This window comes from Heptranchias perlo, chromosome 38 (assembly GCF_035084215.1).
Source record: "Heptranchias perlo isolate sHepPer1 chromosome 38, sHepPer1.hap1, whole genome shotgun sequence".
Lineage (NCBI taxonomy): Eukaryota > Metazoa > Chordata > Chondrichthyes > Hexanchiformes > Hexanchidae > Heptranchias > Heptranchias perlo.
Genome location: NC_090362.1, coordinates 19087198 through 19107369, shown reverse-complemented (window position 1 = coordinate 19107369; position 20172 = coordinate 19087198). Strand labels below are relative to the sequence as shown.

Sequence of the window (20172 nt, the reverse complement as noted above, 5' to 3'; positions counted from 1 at the left end):
CAGCTGAGTTTTGGATGCGCTCAAGTTTACAGAGGGTGCAAAGGGGTCAAAGATGAAATCTTATTGAAAACAAATTTCTACTGGCCATTTCTTTGGCTGGTGTTTCCTTGTGTTTCCTCTTCTTGGCCAATTGAAAGGCAGATGAGCAAAGATGGACATGGTCATATCAAAATAGGAAGGCTGCTAACAACACTGGTCAGTAGCCCCTGGAACAAGAGTGCACCCAGGAAAGTTAACTTGGTCCCAGTGTTAAAAGGATTAATGATATGAAGAAAAGAGTAAGAATTCATCTTTTACAGATATTTCAAGAATGTTTTTGAAGATTACCACTAGTGATTGAATGTTTTTACCATTCTTAAATCTAACTCCCTGCTAGAGAAGGTTAGAATGACAGGCAGACAGATGGCAAATGCAGTTCAATGCAGAGAAATGTGAAGTCTTGAGAAAAAGGAGCAGTAATAGGAAATATACCCTATACAGGGCTTTCTTTGTTGGTGTATAAATTCAACACAACACAAACTCTGCTTACAGATCATTAACTCCCAATTTGGAATGTTAAGACGATATCCCAATCAGTTGGATTTTGTTTCATACTGACTGCTAATTCTTTAATTGACAGAGCCCTTCGAAAAGCTTACAATGGCAAGGCCATTTGGTTCCATGTTCATCCACAGAAAACTATAGTCCCCCTATCACGTCATCTAACTGTTTCTTGAATGATTCCCGAGTTTGTGCCTCCACAGTAGACCATCTCCTGGTGTTGTCACCCTTTGCATTAAGAAATTCATCTTGACAGCCTGAGTTTGCCTATTAACAGATATTGATAGACAGAAGAGGAATGGCTGCAGACAGTAGCTGGATTTCATTTAGTTCAAGTTCAAATAAGTCCACCAGATCTTATGAAAATGCAATCATCTGAATTATTATGTAATCCAAATTATTATAAAGGGAGATAGTTGATTAATGGGGGTTTCCTTAGATTCCCCCTTGTTTCCATGCCTTATGCCTTAAAATGCCAGGCCAGAAGCATTCTAGCAACTTAAATTATGCGTAGAATTCCCTCCATGGCACAATGGGTAGCAATTTTGATTTAAGATACCAACGTAGAATCAGTCTGATGTACCGCAGAAGAAATTCTGCAGAAAGTTTCAGCTCTAACAGGCTGCCCTGGCCTTGCAATTTCCAAGTACAAAGCAAACAAATATGAGATGAACTGAGAGATACGAGGCAAACCTCTGCCTTTGTGATATTTAAGAGTATGTGGCAATTCTGGAGAAGACAGTTCCCTCTGAACCCCAGAATTCCTTTATTTTATTTGTCCCCATCATATATGTGCGTCAATCATACCACCCATGACCTGGCCCTTTGACCGAGACCTACATTTATTTTGTTCCAGTCCAAGGCCTGCCTGCTGCCTGGAAGTGTATCTACATCCTGTTCACTGGCCATCCTTGTCCTTGAGCTCTTGTCAAGGTCGCATGCAGTCCCTGACTTCGGTCTGCATTCTAATTGGTGACAATTATTCATCGCACCTTGATATGGGGTTTATCCGCAAGAAAACAAAACTAAAAATAAACCTGATGACTCATACGTAGTGAGGTCACGAGGTATAAAACACATTGTTCATGAACAGGATATGGTCACATATTCATAGCAATTATCTGCACTTTTACAGTTTTTATAAAAATATCTTATACCTTTATCATCTGTTTTTCATGTACAGAAGAGGCCATAGAATGTCATGTGATGCACTGAAGTAAATTGGGCTCCTCAGAGTCTTCCAGGAAACGTGCCAATTAGTGCTGGTTGAGTTGTTGCAATACTGCAGAAGTACTATTCTTATCCAACCAGATAATGACCTACTTGTGACATGCACAGTTCATACGTACACAGAGGCCATTTCTGGATGCTCATTCTGCCTGAAATGGGGCCTACTTTCTCATTCAACGCATCTGATTATGTTATGTGGGGGGGAGGGGGGACAGTGTGAACCAAGATATCTCAGTGTGTAACATAACCCCTCGTGAATGAGTTTTGCGATTTGCCGTGATCTGTTTGTGCATCAGACCCAACTCCTATACCTTGGGGACACCACTGTCATTAAAAATGAACGGGCGGCCTGATCTTTTTTTTGTGCTACCTCTGTGCAGAGAGGTCCATCTGTTCTGTTACCATGGTAATGGCTATACCTCAATGACATCATTACAAGGGAAGTCAAGTCCCAACGATGACATTAATTTCCATTGTGTCGCTCTCATGTTTTCCAGCTACCAAAGAACCAAAGATGGGCCTTCCCAGTTTGATTCATTAGCCGACTTTAGAAATGGTTCACCTCTGCTCATTTATACTTCATTTATTCAGTCCACAGGCTCTGATCATGTTGTTTGTTTAATACTAAGCATAGTGCACTAATTATATGCAGATAATTATAATAAAAGTAAACTAGCAACAGAAAGCTCCTCTCAAGTATAAACAGCCCTTGTGCTATCAAGATAAATGGAGGATTCAGCTGATGGGTACTTAGCTGTTTTATCTTCTCTGACTTACAAAAGTATTTATCCAGCTGCTACAGACACTAATGTCATCACTACTTTAGTTACCAGTGTGGCTTTGGGTTGACATCACAAGGTGCAACATCTTTTTATGGCAGTTCTTTTCCCACCACCTTAATGCACCCAACCCCAGATTATTAAAATGGAGGAATTTCATCGGCAGACATTAATGTGTTTGTTGCCAATCTAGCACAGCATGAGTTCAACCCACAGAAATGTTTATGGTCATCCTTGGTTCCTTGAAGCTCACTAACCTTTGATACGCCAACCGGATTTTTAAAAGGTTGCTGGGCCCCATCCCAGAACAGGCCTTTAAATGACCAATGCATAGCCTATTTACATAGCAGTTAAGTATGTCTGTAAAGAATAACAAATACTTACTGTACAAATTCATAAAGTATACCCTGAAGTTGCAGCTGAACAGTCAAGTATCTGGTGAGATAGTTGGCCATGTTATCATAGGGCTAAGTTAGAGAGTAGAATTTGCTAGATTGCTATTGTCCGTTGGAGATTAAATTTAGGAAGATAGCAACTAACTCCCTCCCCTCATATATACATTGCTGAAACTACATAGACCAAACTCAGACTTCATAAAGGCTTTAATAATAATGCACAAGGATTTATAGATGTACTTTTTGTTCAGTAAGTGTAAGTTATTTCACATCAATTTGCGTATATAATTTAGAGACATCACTTAACAATCAGTATTTGACAATGCTGGCATTAAGCAAATGGTTTAATCCAAACTACACTAGCCAAGAGTCTAGGAACATAGGAACAGGAGGAGGCCATTCAGCCCCTCGAGTCTGTTCCGCCATTCAATTAGATTATGGCTGATCTGTATCTTCACTCCATTGACCCGCCTTGGTTCCATATCCCTTAATACCCTTGTCCAACAAGCCTGCAAGATGGAGCCTGTAAGCAAAGCTTTAACTGATGCATATAAAGTTATCTTGAAGCTTATTAAGGTTACTCCTCTTCGATTTGTTCTTGGACTACTATGGACCCCAAAATAAATTCAAATAAGAACTTTACATCTATTGAAGTGGACAATTATTCCTCCTCTGCTCCCCCCTCCTCCCCCCTCCCTCCTCCCCCCTCCCTCCTCCCCCCTCCTACCAGCAAAAGAAATAGGAAGTGCTTTAAGATTCCACCTCACCATGAAGTGTACAAACACTAGCTACTTTGCAATAAAATCACTATAAAGTAAGCCAGTCACTTTTCACAAAGATTGCAATGGTAATTTGGCAGACTTTTTTTTCAAAATTGCTTTGCCCATTTAGAGAGACCTGAGGGAGCTGTCAAATCTTGCATCTGAATCGATAAGATGCAGAAGTGCCAAAGAGCAAAAAAGACATCCACAGACTTAAATCTGAATATTTTACACAAGGAACTGGGAACCGTCAGAAAAATCATCAGATTTAATAACTACGCTGATCAATTCATTTTTTTTAATGGCGTGGTGTGCATAATATTTTTCATTTTGGTTAATGCTTACTCATAGATGGTGCAGTAAATCAACAGAACGCAATAATCCTCTAAATAACAACCAGAATTAATGGCTTGAAAGACACTCATTAAAAGGTCCTGTTACCCTCTTAACTCTTCCTGTCCCAGTTATTCAAATTTCTGATTAATTGGGGCAGGAATAACACTGGAATACCTGGAACAATCCTTTCTTTGGTTTTGCTATCTCTCCCCTCCTCATCGAAAGATGCTGATTCATGTTGAGGTATGGTTCGAAGGGCATTGGCACCCCGGGTATTTTCATTGGGTGAAGATTCGTCTAGGGTGAGCCTCGGCAGTGGGTGTCTGCAGGCTCCCAACTGCAGTGGGCATCACAGCTGAGCCTAATCTTCTCCTCACTTGACGTCCATACATGTGAACTTCCAATGGGAGCCATTGAATGGCAATCCAGAGCTGGAAAACTGACTGTTTCCCTCTCTTTAATCCAAGAAGGTTAAGGCCAATTCAAGTACTATTAATGCCACCTTGACCAATTCCAGTGCCACTAATGCCACCCTGGACAATTCTAGTACCACTAATGCCACCTGGCAAATTTTGTACCACCAATGCCACCCTGGCCAATTCTAGTACCACCAATGCCATCCTGGCTAATTCTAGTACCACTAAAGCCAACCTGGCCAATTCTAGTACCACCAATGCCATCCTGGCCAATTCTAGTACCACTAAAGCCAACCTGGCCAATTCTAGTACCACTAATGCCATCCTGGCCAATTCTAGTACCACTAAAGCCAATCTGGCCAATTCCAGTACCACCAATGCCACCCTGGCCAATTCTAGTACCACTAATGCCAACCTGGTCAATTCTAGTACCACTAAAGCCAACCTGGCTAATTCTAGTACCACCAATGCCATCCTGGCCAATTCTAGTACCACCAATGCTACCCTGGCCAATTCTAGTAATACTAATGCCACCCTGGCCAACTCTAGTACCACTAATGCTAATCTGGCCAATTCTAGTACCACAAATGCCACCCTAGCCAATTCTAGTACCACTAATGCCACACTGGCCAATTCTAGTACCACTAATGCCACCCTGGCCAAATCTAGTACCACTAATGCCACTCTGGCCAATTCTAGAACCACTAACGCCAACCCAGCCAATTCTAGTACCACTAATGCCACCCTGGCTGAGATCAACCAACTCAGCAAAGATGAGAAACTAAGCCATCAAAAGAACATCCCATTTCAATGAATGCACTAAACTTCCTTGGGAAAACATAAACTGGACATCAGCTCCTATCTTGCCTTAACCTCTTTAGTGCATTAATTGAAATAGAATGTTCCCTTGATAGTTCAGGTTCTCATCTTAGTGTAATCCAGTACTCAAAGTTTATTATGACCTCTTTCAATGCAGTTTGCCATTTCTAGCAGACTCGTGATTATTGACAATCTGCCAGAAGCAGGTGGAACTGGGACTGGGAATTGCGCCAGGTCATTTGTACCTGGATACAGTACAAACATGGCATAAGGTGACTGTAGACTTGATATCTTATGAATTTCATATGGGTTAGGGTTAGGATGTTCTTCGCATAAAGACTGGTCAAGACGTGGAATGGTAGACTGGTGGAGTTATTTAGGGGATGGTTGGGTGCGGTGATGGTGGGAGCTGTAGGTTCTTTTTTGGTGGATGAGTCAACGTGGGCCAAATGGCCTTGCTCATTCATATTTATTTTGTGATCTTGTGATGTTTAATTTTTTCTTCTTCTTTATGTCAGCTATGTATTTATTTATTTATTTATTTTTAAAAGTAGAAAATGGAGAGCATAAAGGAAATCCCGAGGTGAAATGATTTTGTTATCAAGGTGAGCGATTGCGTATTTTTATACTGTGCGTGTTAGCGAAAAGGAGACCAAACGGTAATGCAACTCAGATCTTTGGTGATGAATGTGGAGAACAGCAGCTCCTTCGAACATGAGTCCAAACTGAGAAACACGTGAACTAAAAGTCGAATGAAGGAGGAGGTTCTTTATAAATGGAGTTGTGAAGGTGGGCCAGAGTGAGACTATGCTGTCCGATAAATTCTACATCAGTGATTTCCTTTAATAAGTATTTGGATGTAATTCTTCTATTTCTAATACATTGATGTCCTCGCTGAAAATACTGTATGTCTTTGAATGAAGATGTCCTCAAAGTGCCAGTGAACAAACATACCCAATTGTAGAAGTGTGCAATTCCATTCAGTTTTATTTTTAAGAAGAAGTACCTGCATTTATATAGCGCCTTTCAAGACCTCAGAACTGTCCCAAAGCGCATTACAGCCAATGAAGTACTTTTGAAGTGTAGTCACTGTTCTAATGTAGGGGTCCGGGACAGCCATTTTGTGTACAGTAAGATCCCACAAATAGCTATGAGAGAAATGACCAGATAATTTGTTTTGCTGTTGTTGGTTGAGGGATAAATGTTGGCCAGGACACCAGGACACATGAATCCTCTGCTTCCCTACAGCACAAATTTGTATCTTTGGAGAGAGACATCAACCAACATCTGATTAAAAGCCATGTCCATCCAAGACTGGAATACTGTTCTCAAACTTGGACAGGGTATAAGATAAAGTTCGTCACTGGATAGGTGTCCTCCAACCATTCTCTCCATCACAACTTGTCTGATTTCTTGGTTTATATCAATATCATACTATGATCATGGTTCCTCTGATCTATCCTTTCTTGTCCCTCCTAAGGTGCAGGTATGCCCCACCTGACCTGCTCTTCCTCCTCCCAGTATCCCACTGTGTTGAAATCAAGACTTATGCCCAAAATGTAACTCGTTCTTTTCCGGGACCTCAAAACTGTGAAACTCCTCATTTTCCTCATTCTTCCTATCCTCCTACAATCTGCAGCTTTTATAACCCAAACTTACTGCTTTCCCAGTCACTCCTCGGCTTACCTCACGTCTTCTCCTATTCTTTTTAACCATGACTGTCCTCGGCAAGATGGACCGTGGCCTGTCATCTAGGTTTCTTCATCAAAAGTAAATAAAAGAAAACTGGACAACGATACACGACATTCAACTGAATTTTAAGAAGTTTAAAGGTTGCAATCATTTCTTTCTAGGTATTTGGTGGGCCATCAGCTAAAACGTTGCTTGGAAAAGAGTAATACTAAAGGGAGCGAGCAGGAGACTGAGCTAAGAATAGGTGGCTCATGCGGAGAAAAATACCAGCACTGACTTGATGGACCAAATGGCCTGTTTCTGTGCTGTAACATTCTATGATCGTACTGAGATTCATCAAATTTTGTTTGTTCGACACAAAATCCAAATTAAAAGAAGGAACTATTAGCGAGTAGTTGGGTTCATCTAATTTTGAACTCAATAATAAAGAATGAAATAGTCTCTACTTTGAACATAGGACCAGGAGTAGGCCATTCAGCCCCTCGAGCCTGCTCCTCCATCCAAGCAGATCATGGCAGATCTGCGTCTCAACTCCATTTACCCGCCTTAGCTCCATATCCCTTGATACCCTTACCCAACAAAAATCTATCCATCTCAGCCTTGAGAGCTCCAATGACCCCCAGCATCCACAGCCTTTTGGGGGAAGAGAGTTCCAGATTTCCACTACCCTTTGTGTGAAGAAGTGCTTCCCGATTTCCCTCCTAAAACACCTGGCTCTAATTTTAAGATTATGTCCCTATATTCTTGATTCCCCCATCAGGCAAAATAGTTCCTCTGTATCAACCCTATCAAATCCTTTCCGCATTTTAAACACCTCAATCAGATCACCCCTCAATCTACTATACTCAAGGGAATACAAGCTAAGTTTATGCAACCTGTCCTCATAATTTAACGCTCCAAGCTCCTGGTCAAAGGAAAATCAGGTGGGTTCCCTTACAGGCATGTGCTCTGATCGCCCGATTTTCCAATATCCACTGCACCTCGACAATTCAGTGCATCCAGGCACAGACTGAGGAAACTCTCCCCAGTAAATTTAAATAAATGGCCACTTTAAGTTGCGTATACATCTACAAACAGAAGCAGAGCTTAGTTTTCTGATTTAGGATTGATCCATAAATGTGCAAACAGTACCATTTGCAGCTCTTTTCAAACCTGTATGCCCACCAAATTTAAACAGTTTAAAAACCAGTGAATAAGAAACATAAGAACAAATCGGACTTTTGGCCGCGATTGGCAGGGTCCATGGGGTGGGATGTGGCCTTCGATTGGACACCCCCGATATTAAAATGTCATAGGTTCAATGTGAAGTAAGATTGCTGAGTTTGTCCTGACTAGAAACCCCTGTTAAGGAAGAGGGCGGAGTTTGTGAAACCTCAGTCTATCAAGGAACCAATGACTTCAGGAGAGATGGAGCGGGATCGGAGGGGGCAAGAAAATTGGCAGAAAAAAAGAGCATAAAAAAGAGGGAGGGACTAAGATGGAACATTACTTGAAGGCCTTCCTAAGATCCCCCTAAAAAATCAATAAAATCGAATAGTGACTTTCAGAAAATATGATTTTTTTTATTCATTCATGGGATGTGGGCATCGCTGGCATGGCCAGCATTTATTGCACATCCTTAATTGCCCTTGAGAAGGTGGTGGTGAGCCACCTTCTTGACGACTGAGTGGCTTGCTAGGCCATTTCAGAGGGCAGTTAAGAATCAACCATATTGCTGTGGGTCTGGAGTCACATATAGGCCCAGATCAGGTAAGGACGGCAGGTTTCCTTCCCTAAAGGACATTAATGAACCAGATGGGTTTTTACAAAAATCCAGTAGTTTCATGGCCACCATTACTGATACTAGCGTTTTATTCCAGATTTTATTTAATTAACTGAAACTGTTGTGGCAGGATTCGAACTCATGGCTCGAGGATTAATAGTTCAGTAACATAACCACTATACCACTGTACCCAAAGAGTTGTGAGAATGTGGACTGGTCTGCCCCAGATGACCATAGATGCAAAATCAACTGCGATGGGTAAAAGGGAAAGATATTTATTTGCAAAATAAAGTCAGTAAGGGTTATGGAGAAAGGAGGGAGAATTAGTTGCTATGGCTAACAAAATGGTGGAGCAGAGCCAGTGGGCTTACTCTTGTTCCTAGTTCAACAGGAAGGTCACGGTGGACAAAGCTGTAGAAGTTTAACAACGGACCATCATTGTATGGCACATTACTCTAAGCTCAGTAGTAGGGGCAGGTCTCCTAGGTACAGACAAAAGTGAAGGGAGGGGGCGGGGTGTGCTTATTGTGTAAATAGCAACATTTTGCGAGTTAGAAAGAATTATCCTTTTCATTAATCTCATTCACAGGCTGGAACTGTTCCAGAGTCAGAAGGTATTTAGTCATGCTTCAGTGAGTTTCACTTCAAATTAACCAATTTTCCATTTCGCTCATTAATGCTTATCTTCCCGTTTAGGTTTGCCCAGAGGGGTTTAGCATTGCACACAAATTGAACCTGAAGGTTCTTGGGACTGGAGACACAATAGTGGAAAACAGAAGAGCAAAAGCAGAGTAGATTTGGCAAATTATTGGCATTTGGAGATCTTAATCATTTGTATTTTAATGCACATAAAAATAATGAAAACCTTAATATGAAGGCATGTTGCAGCTTTTATAGCCCCTTAAAGGGACCGTGACACAAAGAGTTTCTGGTTTGGAAGCCAAAACAAGTCCTATTTGTATGATAGACCGATGATACCACTGCATTGTTGGCGGTGCTCCCAGAGTTTGATAATATCAGAGACAGAAGTGTGAGGTGGGTGTATCGATCGCACGGTGAACAAATTAAGCCGAGGTCCAGAAATGTAAACAAAATCCATTTTCTGGCCCAATAGGAGATCAAATCAAAATCAGTTGTGCTGTTGTTGCTCAAGGCATTGGGCAGACTCTATATGGAGCACTGCAATTGTCGGAAACATGTAGTTGCCTTGTGAGGGCAAGCAAGAAAGATCAGTCTGGATTTCAGAAATTTGGTCTGAGGGCAGCTTGATTAATTTTGGCCTAAAGAAAGTTTGCGAAGAGAAAAATGATGTCAAAAGACAGGAGGACTGTGTCATTAATGAAAGTTCAAATTTAAAATCACTAAAATGCTGAATAAACTCCATGAAAAGGGGAAATTATAGGTTTTAGGAGCCTCAGCTACAAACATAAAGGGCATCTGAACATAAAGGTAAAAGGCAAGACCGTTCTATTGGAGAGCTTCTCAGCTCTCAATAACGCACGGGCGCACTGGCCTTTAATGTCCGGGATCTTGGTTTAAATCCAGACCAGACTTATGGGTTGAAAGTCTTATCTTTCTGCTGCCTGTGCTATGTGAAATGTGCTTGTCAGTCTTAATCTGGTTGCAAGTGGGCATGGACCTAAGGCACAGACCTACTTTTAATTTGACGCTAAATTGACAATCTCACTCATGGGATGGCTGGGGTGGGAGATGGGGGAAGTGTCGCGCCACTGGGAAAATGTCACATTGGCGTAGTAAAGGATGCTGTTCTGAGGCTGGAGCTACGGCACAGTTTGGAGCTTTACTCTGCACCTAACCCATACCACATCTAACCCGTGAGTGCTTAAACTGAACACCAGATGCTTGAAATGGAAAGTGTTCCACTTTCCAATTGTAACCTCCCTCATCTTGATGATCACAAAAAAAAATGACAAATAAATATGAAATAAATACCACATTCTCACAGCGGTAACTGGCACGGGAATATAAGGGGCACTGCTACATTCACATGGCAAGAGAAATATTGAAATGGCAGCTCAGTGATCCTCCTGTAGCTTGTCAGGTGAATACCATGTACCTAAGATCTGCGCACACTACCTGCCAATTTACACGTACATAGTTTCATTGATTATAATCCATCTGCCCACATTCACAATGGCCTGTTTACACATATAGATAGTCGGAGGCACCTGATCTCTCACAAGGACCTTACCTGTTAACTGTAGAGAATTTGGAAGAGGCCAGCCGTCTGCAAAAAAGTCACACATATAAACTGCATTGTATCTACACAACTTAAGTGATATGTTATTACCTTAAGACACACCACAAGATCACAAGATAATTATGAATGAGGGAGACCATTCAGTCCATCTTAGCTCATCCATCCAAAATTACCCCAAAGTCCCCTTCACTGTAGGCTTGCCAACTCTGGTTGGATGTTTCCTGGAGGTTTCATCACATGACCTCATGTCGCCAACTGCTCCGCCCCAGTCAAAAAGTCATTTTTCCCCATCTCCAATATTTTTATCACCAATAAACGAAAGTGTTCAAAAAGAATGAAAAAAAAACACATAATTTTTTTTAATGCCCCTGTGATTTTTTTTCTCTCCCGGGTTTTTGCTCACAGTAGTGTCCAGGAGATTAATCTTTAATTCCTGGAGACTCCAGGACAATCCTGGAGGGTTGGCAACCCTACCTCACTGCCACATCTAATTGGTTCTTAAATGATTCCAGGATTCTAAGACTCTAAGACTCTATCCAGGAGTCCATTCGAATGAGTTGATCACTCTTTGTATAAAGAAGAACTTGCCTGGTTGGACCTTTAACCAGTTTGAACCTGTGACTCCCTTGTTGCTCTCTCACAATTTAATTTAATTGCCTTTCCAATACCGTTTACAATTTTAAATGCCACAATTAGATTGCTTCTCAGGCGCCTCCCTTTGAGGCTGAAAAGCCCAAGTTTTTCCCAGCCTTTCCTCGTAACTCAGACCTTTGACTCTATGGATCAGCTTTGTGACTCTTCTCTGCACTGCCTCCAATACTTAAATGTCTCCCTTCTGACTCGGTGACCCAAAGCAGACCTCTCGATTATTTTTGTGAAATTTGAAAGTAACACCAGGGCAACTCAAAACGTTAAGGGATCTTGGCTCTCAGATCCACCCTCTGCCCAAAAGGCAGAAGATCCTGAACTCAAGTCCCAGGGTTCCATATCACTCCAGCTGGTCTGGTGAACTTCACATGGAAGCTTACACTCCAACCAGAAGGCAGAACATCAAACAGAGGTGCAATATTTCATTGCAGGCAGAAGAGAAGATTAAAAGTACTTTTTGAGGCTATTACTCTATTCATTCTCAGGATGGGCATCACTGGCAAGGCCAGCATTTATTGGCTATCCCTCGTTGCACTGAGAAAGTTTGATACAACTGAGTTGCTTGCCAGGCAGTTAAGAGTCAACCGTGTTGGTGTGGGACTGGTGTCACATATAGGCTAGACTGGGTAAGGACAGCAGGTCACCACACGGACTGCAGCGGTTCAAGAAGGCGGCTCACCACCACCTTCTCAAGGGCAATTAGGGATGGGCAATAAATGCCGGCCTCGCCAGCGACGCCCACATCCCATGAACGAATGAAAAAAAAAGGTTTCCTTCCCTAAAGGACATTAGTGAACCAGTTGGGTTTTGTTAGGACAACCCAACAGCTTTATGTTTTTTTACTGATGCCAACTTTTTATTTTCAGATTTTATTTTTAACTGAACTCAATTCTCAGGTGGGATTTGAACTCACATTCTATTGAAATATTAGTCCAGACCTCTGCTTTATTAGTCCAGTAACATAACCACTACACTACTGTATCCACACGCTCACGATTATGTGATCTCATTCGGATTCAGTACTTCAAGTCTATTCCTCTTTTTTCTGCTCATTACATGTTTTATTTTCATTTTTTTTTGGTGCCAATCTTTTCCCCTCGTCTTCTAAGATGCTGAACCATGCTGGGGTGGAGTCCCATGAGTGCGGGCGCCCCACTGGTACCAAATGCCAGGTGGTCATTCTTCAAGTGTAAGCCCAGAGAGTGAGTGCAGTCAGTTTTCTTTGTCTATGAACGGAATCACGGCCAAACCCCATCCTATTCTCACTTGATGTCCACAAAGGTGCACTTCCCAACACAGGTGATGATCAGAAGTGGAAACTCGAGCTGATTTCTTTCCCTCTCCGCCCCATCTTACCCAGCCCAGGGTAACTGAGTCCAACTGTAACCATATTACAGTTACCCTAACTGAGATAACCTAACTCAGCACAGATCAAGGATCGAACCTGGGACTTTCTGGTTTAATTTCCACACCAGACCATCGGGGCTCATCAACATTCTTAATCAAAATAGGTCAATATACATTTTCCGCAAATTGTCTGACACAAAAAGGTAAATATGTCGATGTTAAAGATATCAAAATGGGGCAACTGAAGTCTGTCGTAGAACATGAAGAAATTTGCTAATGCCAACAATATAGCATAAACAGTGCCTTTGAAGTATTAGCAAAGTATCTTGAATAAACATCCAAATGTAATGATTCTGGGACAGAATCTGAATGAATCACAGTCACGTCACAATGCTTCAGCGATTCTCGAATACTCTGTGAATCCACTTAACAACTGCCTAGTCAGAGCTTGTATCACAAGATAGATCTGGATGTGGATGGCCATTCACATCAAAGCTCATCTAGCCACAGAAAACCTGAAGCATTTTTGTCTAAGGTTTTGCACAGTATTAGTTTCTTTAATTCTGTCACACGAGGAGAGACTGGAGAAGCTGGGGTTGTTCTCCTTAGAGCAGGGAAGGTTAAGGGGAGATTTAATAGAGGTGTTCAAAATCATGAAAGGTTTTGATAGAATAAATAAGGAGAAATTGTTTCTAGTGGCAGAAGGGTCGGTAACCAGAGGACACAGATTTAAGGTAATTGGCAAAAGAACCAGGGGCGAGATGAGGAGAAATTATTTTATGCAACAAGTTGTTATGATCTGGAAAGCACTGCCTGAAAAAAAGGCAGAAATTGGATAAATACTTAAAGAGAAGGGCTATGGCGAAAGGGCAGGGGAGTGGAACTAATTGGCTAGGTCTTTAAAAGAGCCGGCAAAGGCACGATGGGCCGAATGGCTTCCTTCTGTTTGTATCATTCTATGATTCTAGTACATAAAGAGTTAAGGACTCGCTACACTCACGGAAAAATGTTCTGGCTCATTTTCCTTACATTCTGTTGCAATAACTAGTTGTCTTGCCTAATGCAGTGTTGTCAAACTGTAATTGCTGACTTGCTGACAAGGGCGTATTTTACCGCCCATCACTAGTTGCCCCAACACAGTGGTGGTGGGGCTTCCACAACTGTATCTGATATTTGCCGATGAATAAACAGAGTTGGCAAGCAAGGGGGTTGAGGAAGGGAAGGGAAAATCAAAGTGACGGTCATGTCTGGGACAGTCGCATATCCTTCCCAGCACCGGCTGAGGCCCAGGCAACAGTTGTCCATCCATTGGTAGACTACATGGCCCGGAAAGAACTGGGGATTGAAGAGAAACAGGGCTCCATACTCACAGGCAAACGGGAGAATAAAATGATTGCATGTTACTATAGAGTTTGTGTTACTATACAGTATCTCATTTCTAATATTCTTAAAGATGCACAATTAACAGGGCACACTTGAAAAGAAAGATGCATAACAGAGACAGGACTGTCATACCTCAGTCAGTGCACACTGTAAAGGGATTATCCTGTGCCTGGTATATAGTGACACTGGCACCTCATTCCATCTACACAATAAAGGTACAGTATTATTCTGCGCTACGATTACAGTGCTATTCACATCTCGTTCCAGGCACATAATAACAGGATTACGCTGAGGTATGATTATAATACAGCACAATGGGCCAGATGTTTCCTGATTTGCATATAAACAGACTATAGACTTTTAAGATTTTCATTATAATAGGTTCTCTGTACACTGTGAAGAACACAGCCCACCATGAAAGCACTGTTAACCTTTTAACTTCCAGCATGTTCTGGGAAATTTTAGTCTCCCAGGCCCGGGCATTTTTTTTTTGCAAGTCACACTGTGATATTGGAGCATGCAGTAAGATCACAGCAAGAAAGCCATTAGAAATAGATTTATTGCTGCAATATTACCCTTTACGTCTCAAACACCTGCAAACATTTTAAAAGAAGCATGGTCAATTTTAAGCAGGTCAGCCTCGAAAATCCACGGGCCTGCAATCCTGGCAATGATGGTGGAATTGCGCCTGCCAGGAACCCCCGCCACTGGCTCTGACAGACGTTTCGGGGTTCGGGGAGGTTCCCTGATTTGCATCTCAATGATGGCTGCACTACCAGGGCTACATTTGATCCCCCCCCTCTTCACCCTCCCCCACTGAAGAGGGTGGGAATTCTAGCCGTAGACCGCCTGACCAGGTGGGAGTTGTTTCCACTTGTGGGGGAGATCAGAACTAGGAGCCATAAATATAAGATGGTCCTTAATAAATCCAATAGGGAATTCAGGAGAAACTTATTTACCCAGAGAGTGGTTAGAATGTGGAACCCGTTACCACAAGGAATAATTGAGGCGAATAGCATCGATGCATTTAAGGGGAAACTAGATAAGCACATGAGGGAGAAAGGAATAGAAGGATATGTTGATGGGGTTAGATGAAGTAAGGTGGGAGGAGGCTCGTGTGGAGCATAAACACTGGCATAGACCTGTTGGGCCGAATGGCCTGTTTCTGTGCTGTACTTTCTATGTAGCCAACAGAGGGGACCCTGTTTGCCCATTTATAAGGAAGTGCTTTAAAATTTAGGGGGATAAAAAGGCGGCTATTGTCTTCAGGAGTCTTCCAGGCCAAGATCACAGTGGGCCCCACTTCTGGTAGTTGCCTTGGAGATACATCTAGTTTTACCAGGTGTTACTCAACTGACCACATGCCACCCCCCACTGAAGGCCCAGGACAAGGGAACTCCCAACTTCGGGACTCCCATCTCTTGTAACAATGGCAATGTTTGAGGCGGGTGGAGGCTCATTTCATTGGAAATAAAAATTGATTCACTATCGTCCATTTTACACTATTACAAAGTCAAAATTACCCCCACGGAGTCTGGCCATGAGTGAGGAATAAACTAACACACACACTAGCTCTTTGACCAAACTTTTGGTCACTTGTCTTAATATCGCTATATGTGGCTCGTTGTTAACTGATTAGGCTCCTGTGAAGCGCCTTGGGAAGTTTTAGGCGCTAAATAAATGCAAGTCGTTGTTGTTAAGCAAAATACTGCAGATGGCTGGAAATCTGAAATAAAAACAGAAGATTTGCGCCCCCTGGGGTTTACCTGCCTTTCTTCCACCACATTCCCGGTCCTCGGCATCTTTCTCCGCTTTGCCAGATTTTCTATGTTTCCCTCCTGCTGTGCTATTCTGCTGTAACCATTTACACCTCCGCTGGGCTCATCTTTTGTTTCACTATCACCTCCTTGCCTCGCACCATCATCCCTTTTGTCATTTAATCACTCCTGCCCTCCACCCTATCTCAGAACTCTCCCTTTTGTCCTTTTCCTGCACCCCTCGCCCCCCCCGCACCTTTTCCCTGGCTCTGTATTTGCTTAAAACCTGTTCATCTCTTATCATCCTCCAGTCCTGATGAGAAGTCATCGATTTGAAACATTACCTCTGTTTCTCTCTCTCCTCAGATGCTGCCTGACCTGCTGAGTGTTTCCAGCATTTTCTGTTTTAATTTCAAATGTTACTTGCCCATTCACAGTAGAGGGAGGAACCCCAGCCTGTGCAGTGCTCTCTGTTGGGAATGTGAGAGTCCGTCCTGCAGTGAGGGATACGGTGTCCGTCCCAATTTTGGACTCTGATTGCCATCCAGCTGGTTTCTCGATGAGAGTATCTGTTTCTTCCAGTGGCCTGTCTGGAAATTTCTACATTCAAAACTAGACCCTAAAACTTTTTAAAACGGAAGACCACTTTTTCCCCCTTTACTAGTCGGTAAGGGTTTCGATGAAATTTCTATTATTATGAAACGAAATGTCAAACTTAATTGAACATGCCCTGAGCGTTGAGCCTGGAAGCATCTGTTGCAACACTATCTATCCCCCTGTAGATGGTGCTGCCATTCCAAATTACCACAGCTATTTAGCTGCGACAGATTGGTGCATTTAGTGATTAACCCTTTGCTGACTGCTGCAGCACCCTCCCTGCACCAAAATAGAACTACTTTTTACTTCATAAAACGAATTAAGAAGTGATCTGGAGTTGAGTATACATCCCTAATCCCACTTCGTCATACTTGACACTACAGATTTGCCAGTGATTACATTTCGAATGGATGGTGTTTTGACGGTAACTGTGCAGGTATTTGACACACTGGGAAGAGATCCTGGGAGCACTTGAAGGATCAAACTGTCATTCTGGTTACACAGTGTTCAGAATCTAAGAGTTGGCCGAGTCCAGGCCTATAGCAGGCCTGATTCCAAGAAGCTTTTAGACGTTGTTGCCTATTTTTAGAACTGATTGAGAAAGACAACTAGGTGCTTGGAGACTCTGATTTAAGACAATAGAAAATGAAGGCAAGCAGCTTAGCTGATAACTTTTATGAAGGGGCCTTTTACATGGAATTACATAGAATGTACAACACAGAAACAGGCCATTCGGCCCACCAGGCCCATGCTGGTGTTTATGCTCCACACGAGCCTCCTCCTACCCCTCTTCATCTAACCCTATCAGCATAACCTTCTATTCCTTTCTTCTTCATGTGTTTATCTAGCTTCCCCTTAAAAGCATCTCAGCTCTGCAAAAGCAGCTTTTTGATATGTAGCAAGTATTTTCACAGACGTGTACCTCACATTGTCATCCACAATTAACTTTTAAAGCTCAATTAGCGTTAACAAGTAAACACAGCTTCTTCACTTTTGTAAAGGACAACAACAACTTTCATTTATATAGCGCCTTTAATGTAGTAAAATGTCCCAAGGCGCTTCAGAGGAGCGATTATCAATCAAAATTTGACACCGAGCCACGAAAGGAGATATCAGGACAGGTGACCAAAAGCTTGGTCAAAGAGGTAGGTTTTAAGGAGCGTCTTAAAGGAAGAGAGCGAGGTAGAGAAGCAGAGAGGTTTAGGGAGGGAGTTCCAGAGCTTAGGGCCTAGACAGAGATCTCAGAAGGTTGTAGGGCTGGAGGAGGTTACAGAGATAGTTGGATCATAATAAACATGGCTTCCTCTGTGTACAGCAGTTTGAACTGCACCCCATGTGCGCTGGACACTTGGTACTGGGATGAATTCAGTCACATTTTTCAAGTCTCCAGTTCTATCAGTTACCTATCTAGACCTTGACTCTGTATTGGTTTTAGATTGCAGTTATACTGCCACTTTTGCGTTACTTCTTTTTAAAAATTTGATCTCGGCATATGCGCGATACTGGCAAGGCCGCATTTATTGCCCATCCCGAGTTGCCCAAACGATTGTTTTTATAACTATCATTTTAGAGGGCATTAGGAGTCAACTGCGGAGCGTGAGACAGGTGTCCTGTGTAGGCCAGATGGGATAAGATACTTTAGAGAAACAGGTGGCATTTTCAGCAATCCGGCAGTTCTCATGGTTTTTTTTCCCCTGGTGATAACCCATAAATTTATTGAGTTCATCTTCGCAACTTGCCATGGTGGGATTTGGAACTCGACCTCTGCGTTGCTTATCCAATTCCACAATCTCTATGCTACCGCACCCTTCATAGAAATCCAAAAATGTCAATATAACTCAGGGGTCAGATTCTCAATGTAATTCGATAGTGCATTTCAGCAAGAGGATTGAAACCTTCAACAGTTGTGAATAGAACGCGAATTTTCAGATGGCAGCATAATTCTGGTTTCCCACAGCTCGAATGTTTTGGTAGGACCTTTGCTCTGACTCACGCACGGATGATAGCTCATCATCACTGATGTCAGACATGTCTAGGGACTGGCTTTGGGATCATGGAAAATCAATGAGCTGCAGTATAAGTGGTGTCTTTGCAATCAATGGCAGGTCAACCAGTCTCTCCTTGCAATTGGCAGTATAGGTGTCAGTTTGGCTCTTTCCTCAGTCAGAAGGTTGTGGGTTCAAGCCATTTTCCAGGATGTCAGCATGTAATATAGGCTGACATTTCAACACAACACTGTAGGACTACTGCATTGCAGGTGGCACTGCCTCTTGGATGATAAGTACAACCAAAGTTGCATCTGCCTGATCCCATGTCACTCTTCGAAGAAGAGCATAGGAGTTCTCCCCATTGTCATGGCCAACATTTTTATCCCTCAACCGACACCACCAAAAGCAGATTGACTGGTCATTTATCTCATTGCTGTTTGTGGGACGTTGCTGTGTGGAAATTGGCTGTTTGCCTACATAACGACAGTGACTACACTTCAAAAGTAACTAATTGGCTATGAAGCGCTTTGGGATGTCCTGATGTGAAAGGTGCTATATAAATGCAAGTTGCTTTTTCCTTCTTTACAACTGAAGCCTTAGTCTCGGTGCATACTGGCAAATGAATGAATGCTTGTCTATTGGCTCCAATGTGCATTATGTCTGGAACGAGTTGCGGGTTTCCCAGACATCTTTTGAGCACCCGTGCATTTATTGCGTGTACAGATTTACCCTCCGGCACTGCCAAGGGCAGCTCCTGCTTCAATAACGGCCCCTTGAAGGTAAATGAGGAGATGCTGCTGCCTCTAGGAAGCACAGAGACATGCCTTCGTGGCACTGACTGCTCCCCTCAGGTGCTTTCAGAGCCAGCGTTGCAAACACCCGAGGTCAAATTCTCCCAATCATCCACTGTAAATGCTTTGGCCCTTTCCCCCGGGGGGTCTCTGCAAATCTCCCACCGAAGTTGCTGCAGACGATTGAGAGAATCCCGGCAGAAATTCAACCCCGCACTGTGCGCGGTGGCACTGGTCACCGTTCTGTCTGACCACAGGTGGGCGGAGCACTCAGCCTGTCTGAACTGCAAAGTGATTTGTCTGTCCGTACCTTCCCCAGCCAGGGGGAAAGTTGTGGATCACAATTTTTGAACAACTATACAACGTCGCACATGTGTAGTTGCTTGTCTGTTGTTGATGGGAATTTTATTTTTATTTGGTTTGTGAGATGTGGGCAGCTCTATCAGAAATAACACAGATTGGCATCTTATTCCATCCTGATTTCCAACTCGGAGATGTTTGAGTGGCCAGCAACAATGGACCACTACTGACTTGGCCGCACATTCAGGACCCAATACAGTAAACAACATTGATTTGTTATTTCTTGCTAATTTTTTCCTTCCCCTCCTCTCCCTGAAGGCATTAATTCCTTGAACCTTACCCAGGATTGTCAATATCCATGTGTGAGCTTTGATAATTAAGTGTGTTTAGGCTATTTAACCCTGAGGCGT

General features: G+C 42.7%; 1 protein-coding gene across 50 annotated transcripts in view; it reads right to left on the bottom strand.

The window, feature by feature from the left end:
• The window catches only part of LOC137304833 (CUGBP Elav-like family member 4), a 580712-nt gene that overhangs the window by 46160 nt on the left and 514380 nt on the right, over window positions 1–20172 (bottom strand). For 12 of the 50 annotated variants that reach the window (XM_067973583.1, XM_067973607.1, XM_067973577.1 and 9 more), the window contains exon 4: window positions 10356–10382. The exons of the other annotated variants lie outside the window; for them this stretch is intronic. In XM_067973583.1, coding sequence (XP_067829684.1) covers window positions 10356–10382 — 27 coding nt within the window. The remainder of the gene's footprint in view (window positions 1–10355; window positions 10383–20172) is intronic. 50 annotated transcript variants of the gene reach the window in all.